General features: G+C 48.9%; 1 protein-coding gene across 1 annotated transcript; it reads right to left on the bottom strand.

Moving 5' to 3' along the window:
* Positions 1-1,273: 1,273 nt before the first annotated feature.
* Positions 1,274-3,733, bottom strand: LSM4 (LSM4 homolog, U6 small nuclear RNA associated (S. cerevisiae); the record flags this gene model as incomplete). The annotated part of the gene is made up of 2 exons (XM_009084782.1): positions 1,274-1,362; positions 3,550-3,733. Coding segments are annotated over 2 exons (273 nt in total), but the record flags the coding sequence as incomplete, so codon positions are not given.
* Positions 3,734-6,113: the final 2,380 nt, after the last annotated feature.

The raw sequence follows: 6,113 nt of genomic DNA, 5'->3' as shown, positions 1-6,113 counted from the left end.
TTCTTTACTCCTTTGCAAGTCAGTGGTGATGGCAGAGAGTAGGTTCCCACAGGGCAATCAGTTGTACAAAAAAGAAACCAAAACCTGTTCAAAACCAGTCACAATATCAGTGTTCTTTCCTCCCCTGAAATGAAGTTATTTCAACCATTCAAGGGGTTGAGGCAACCAGAGCTGTTTCTTCCCCCTGTGACCTGGTACAGACACACAGTTTGGCTGTTTTTTGGATGCATTTTGCTCATGGGATGGAAGACTAGAGCAAGCCAAGCTGGGAATTCCCAGGAGCTTTTTGAGCCTACAGGAAGGACCAATTCACACTCAGCTCCGTGTCCCCAAGGGAAGATAATTGGTGCCTAGGAAAGGAAGTGCCAAGTACCTCCAAGTGAGCTCAATCACCAGGGACAGGAAGAAATTAGGTTGAGAAATCTTGTCAGAGTTCAGGTGTCACAGCACGAGAGGAAGAGCCAAAGCAACTTAAATCAACACAGTTGCTCTTCAGGGAATCACAAAAAAATATCCTCCCTGAGGAGCAAGGGATGCATCAGCCTCCTGCAAAAAAAAAACCACAGAGAATCTCTTCCTTTGAGGGAAACTCATGTGAAGTCAAATGAGCTCATGGGGAAACACTCATTGATCACAAAGCTCTTTGGGGAACAACCACTGAAAGTTGATTTCATCCCAAATTTAAGCCAAGGGAACAACCCTTGAAGGCTGATTCCATCCCCAGTTCTCCTTTAAGCCACAGGAGAGACAGAACTGACTGGCCAAGAAAAGAAAAGCAAAAGCTTAAAGGTTTGTTGATTTTAGAAGACCCCAAACCTTTAAGACTCTTCATGTACAGATACAACATCCTCAAGTTCAGTGTTTTTAAGCCAAAAAACATTCACACCTGTTACAAACACAAGATTCAAGTATAAAAAAAACCCAACAAAACCCTCCAAACAATCCAAAAAGTGTTTGTTCTGGTACCTCTGAACAGGAGAAGACTTGAAATTAAACCTGGTGAGCCTGAAAAAAAATAATCACTCTCAGGAGAAGGCAAAACTTCAGTCCTTAGCCATGCCTGATAATTTTTTGACCTGTTTCCAACGATTTACTCTCTACAAGGAGCAAAAAAACCTCCACTTTTCCAGCTTCAATCACTGAGGGGCTTCCAAACAAACCATGATTTGAGGTTGGATCCATTGATGGGAGAGTGGGAAGGGAACATTTTGGAGCACGTGGCAATCCTGAGGTGACAAAACCCAACTTTGTCCCCATCCCAGGAGCACACAGCTCACTGCTTGGCTGATTGTCTCCCTGGTTTCTTTTCCTGTTGGCCTCTTCCACTGCCTGGGATGCCTCTGCCACGGCCACCAAACACACCTGTGGGGCAGAAAGGAAGAGGATGGAGCTAACAGCATCAACCTAGACCTTTCACCCAAGCAATCACTTATTTTTTTTGGCTCTTCAAAGCAAAAACAGGACTTTAGGATACCTTTTCCAGTCCTAGATCATATTTAGGAAGTGCCTAAACTCATCCCTCCTCAGCAGCAAGTTCAGCAATACCTTTCCTGGTGTGTTAATGTCATGATTAAGGTTCATCTTAGGGTAAATTGAAGTTTGTGCTGAAAATGGAACCAAGGGATCAATGCCACGTGTAAAATTCAGGTTATTCCATGTCCCCTGCAAGCTGTGAGGGCAAACTAAAGGTTGGACAGGGCAATCCATCAGCCTGGAGAGGAATTGCAGTAGGATGAGCATCTTCAAACCCAAAAGCTGTGACTGGTTTTGTGGTGGGATTTTCTTGAGTCTTCCCCACTCAGATTTAGCTCCCCAAAAGAGCAATCCTAAGGATAAAGGGCTATGTATCCACCCTGCTCCACACAAAAGGCAGGACCCAAAGGAGACCCAACCCAAGCACGAGGCAGAAGAGCTTCTTTTTAGAGCCTTCAGCAGTTGCTTCATCAAGGAAACATGTCTAAACCAGAGGCAAACCCCAAATTGCTCCTAACCCTGCAGTGCTTGGGATGATGCTCCAGCTGCTCCCAGAGCAAAGACCATGGAATTCTGAATTTGGCAAGCAAGAAGTCAAAGATGAAGGATTAGCAGTGTCAGAAACAATAATCCTTTCAACTGTGAGCACAATTACAGCTTCACTCCTGCCCCTTTGGCCTCCCAACAAAATTGTCCTGCCTTTTTTTTTTTTTCTTCCCTCCTCTCTCCTTTCCCTCCTCCCTTCTTCATGTCTCACAGTAATGAGAGCCAAACCTTTGAGCTAATTAGCAAATGCCGAAGCTTCCCTTGAAAATATTCCATCAGCAGATTTAAGCTGCACATGGAAACAGCAGGAGCTCCACCTCAGAGCTCAGCTCTGCTCCCCACAAGGTGTTTTTGCCACGGCAGAGAAAACAGCACAGTTCAAATGCTGATCTAAATAACCATGTCCAGAAAAAAAATTAAAACCAAAACCTCTTATGCCAAGTTGGGACACTGAAAAAGGAAGGAGAGGAAAGAAATTAAGGCAGTTGCAGATTTAGAAAGGTCATTTTTTGTTTCCTGGGAGCTTCCAGGAGGGAGGGAAAAGGAATCCCTGGGAATTGTGAGACGCTGCACGTCGCATCCCGTGGCCCCAGGTCCATCCCACCTGCCCTGCCAGGATTCCTTGCATAGCCAAAACACAGGCAGCTCCTCCAGGGTGCTCAGCACAGGCTTCACCCATCCCAGTCCCCAAGGCTGCCTTTAAAATTTCCCATTTCCTGGGCCAAAGCTCTTTTTTTTTGCTGCACACTTGGACTGCAGGCAAAGCTCAGCCCCAGCACAGCTCAAGGCTGCAAAGTGACCACAAATCCCAGGGATGTGGCAGGAGAGGGGAGCAGGAAAGGAGAGAAGCAGCTGCCAGGCTTCCAGCAGGATAATTTGAAGAGGAAACACCAACATATCCCCCAGCTGAAGCTCCCTGGGAGCACCTAACCCCAGGAAATAGGAAGAGTTGTTTGGGTGACCTAGTTCTTCCCTCCCCTTGTGTCAGGAACATGAATTATTCATGTAGAGCAGGAGGAGCACAAACCCTCAGACAGCTGGGTTGATTTTTTTTTTTTTTGAAAACAAATCAACCTACAGCCAGGAGATGCAAAAAAAGGGAGAGAAAATGATGATTTCCTAGCACTGCCACGAGCAGAGCTCAGTCCATTTGCCTCTTGTCACATAGAACAGCTATTTGTGTCTCTCCCCCCAGACTTGCCAAGCTGCCAGGCACCACTTTAGTGCTCCCAAACCAGCCAGGAGGGGTAGAAACAGTCAAGTTCAGACTCTTTTAAGCTCCTGCCCAACCCCAAAAAAAATGAGGGAGGCCCATCCCTGGCTCGAATCCTCCCTGTTTCCTTGGCAGAGGTTACTGCTTTACACACTTGCCCAACTGGATCCTGCACAGGAGCAGCTCCAGCTTCTCCCAGACACAGCCCTGGCTTTAAAGCTGAGCAGCAGGAGCTGTTCCTTGCACAAAAGGGAAGATTTTCAAAGCAGGAATCCTGCTCATCCTTTTCCAAGCTGGAAAACAAACAGGGTCATTACCTCGTCCAGCTCCTCCAACCCCACGGCCCTTCTGTTGCTTCTGCTGTTGCATCCCACCACGACCTCTGCCCTTGGACACCACCTCCTCCTTCACCATGTCAATGATTTCATCAGGGATCCTCAGGTATTTGATGGTGCTGCCACGGATATAGCACTCAGGCATCCTCCAGAACTTGTCTCCATCCTGTTGGGGGAGCAAGGAGTGAAGCCACATACAAAAATTGGTGGTTTCATAGCACTTTTGAGGGGGTTTGAGGGTTTCCATCACTTCTGGAGGGTGTGAGAGTTCCATTCATCTTTGCTGTGGAAAAAAGGGTGGGTTTTCCTCCCTCCAAACACACAGCCCTGCAAGTATGGGCCATGAACAACTGTGGTTTCTGTTTGTTCTAGAACCACCTCAAACACACAGAAAACAAAGGAAGAAGAGGGTGAGGAAACCAGCAAAGAGAGAATTGAAAGTGAGACTAGAGACAGGAGTTAAAATGAGGATGAACAACCAATTCTGGTAAGAAAAAGGCAACTGTGGCTGAGTTTGTTCTCCAGCTGGGAGTCACCCCAATCCTTTACTGGTGCAAAGAGAGAATTGAAAGTGAGACTAGAGACAGGAGTTAAAATGAGGATGAACAACCAATTCTGGTAAGAAAAAGGCAACTGTGGCTGAGTTTCTTCTCCAGCTGGGAGTCACCCCAATGCTTTACTCCTCTGGGGTGTGGAGGGAGCAGAGAGGCAGGTCTGGAGCCAGTTGGCTGTGGGGTGTGAGCCACCAGAGCAGCTGAGGGAAAGGAGGAGCTCACACATTACACAGCTATAAAACACAGAGTCTCCGTGTGCCTGGTTAGGGAGCAGCAACTCCGTGTGTTGCTTTTAGCTGTTCAAACCACTTGCAGGATTTTCTAGGACACAACAGGATTCCCTGGGACACAAGAGAGTTCCCTGGGACAGAACAGGCTTCCCTGGGCCACAGGAGAGTTCTCTGGGACACAATAGACTTCCCTAGGACACAAGAGAGTTCCCTGGGACGGAACAGAATTCCCTGGGCCACAGGAGAGTTCTCTGGGACACAATAGACTTCCCTAGGACACAAGAGAGTTCCCTGGGATAGAACAGAATTCCCTGGGCCACAAGAGAGTTCTCTGGGACACAACAGGTTTCCCTGGGACACAATAAGAGTTCTCTGGGACACAATAGAGTAACCTGGGACACAACAGACATCCCTGGGACACAATAAGAGTTCTCTGGGACACAAGAGAGTTCTCTGGGACACAACAGGTTTCCCTGGGACACAATAAGAGTTATCTGGGACACAACAGACGTCCCTGGGACTCAAGAGAGTTCCCTAGGACACAGCAGAGTTCCCTAGGACACAGTAGAGTTCCCTGGGACACAATAAGAGTTCTCTGGGACACAATAGAGTAACCTGGGACACAACAGACATCCCTGGGACACAATAAGAGTTCTCTGGGACACAAGAGAGTTCTCTGGGACACAACAGGTTTCCCTGGGACACAATAAGAGTTCTCTGGGACACAATAGAGTAACCTGGGACACAACAGACATCCCTGGGACACAATAAGAGTTCTCTGGGACACAAGAGAGTTCTCTGGGACACAACAGGTTTCCCTGGGACACAATAAGAGTTCTCTGGGACACAAGAGAGTTCTCTGGGACACAACAGGTTTCCCTGGGACACAATAAGAGTTCTCTGGGACACAAGAGAGTTCTCTGGGACACAACAGGTTTCCCTGGGACACAATAAGAGTTCTCTGGGACACAAGAGAGTTCTCTGGGACACAACAGGTTTCCCTGGGACACAATAAGAGTTCTCTGGGACACAAGAGAGTTCCCTGGGACACAAGAGAGTTCCCTGGGACACAAGAGAGTTCCCTGGGACACAAGAGAGTTCCCTGGGACACAAGAGAGTTCCCTGGGACACAAGAGAGTTCCCTGGGACACAACCCACCAGCGTTTCTGCTTCTGTGGGAACAAGGAGGCAGCACTGAAGCTCAACAACAAGTCTCAGCCCATGATGTAAGTGGGAGGAGGGACAGGGATTCATCCCACTCCAGCAGGGCTTGGCTGCAGCTGGGATGGCTCCAGCCCAACCATCCTCAAGTGGCAGCATGTGCAAGAGGCGTCTGCCCTGTCCCAGGAGAGGAGGGGGGAAAAGGAGAACGCCCCATTCCTCCTCTCCTGGGCTGAAACAGTCGGTTCCCTCCACCCCTGGAGTTATTTGGGGCACGTCTGCCTGTGCAGGCAAGTCCAAGCCAAGCTGAGGAGCAGAACTCAGTCTCCTTCCAAGAGACACCCAGCAAACCCCACCCTGCTTTGGCTCGGGATGCAGGAAGGGATGGAGCCAAGCTCTTTTGCTTCCTCGTTCCGCCTCCCCGGAGTAAACAACAGGCTCCCCGCTCGCTGCTCCGTGCCATCTAGTGGCCAGTCCCACCAGTGCCACCAGTACAGTGCCACCAGTGCAGCCCAACGGCTCCACGTGCACATGGGGTTTGGGGGATTCAGGTGGGTGGAGGGAAGGGTGATGAGCTCATGGAATGGGTTGGGTTGGAAGG

Source organism: Acanthisitta chloris, unplaced genomic scaffold (assembly GCF_000695815.1).
Source record: "Acanthisitta chloris isolate BGI_N310 unplaced genomic scaffold, ASM69581v1 scaffold9041, whole genome shotgun sequence".
NCBI lineage: Eukaryota > Metazoa > Chordata > Aves > Passeriformes > Acanthisittidae > Acanthisitta > Acanthisitta chloris.
Note: the sequence above shows the minus strand (reverse complement) of the source record. Positions and strands in the feature narration are given on the sequence as shown.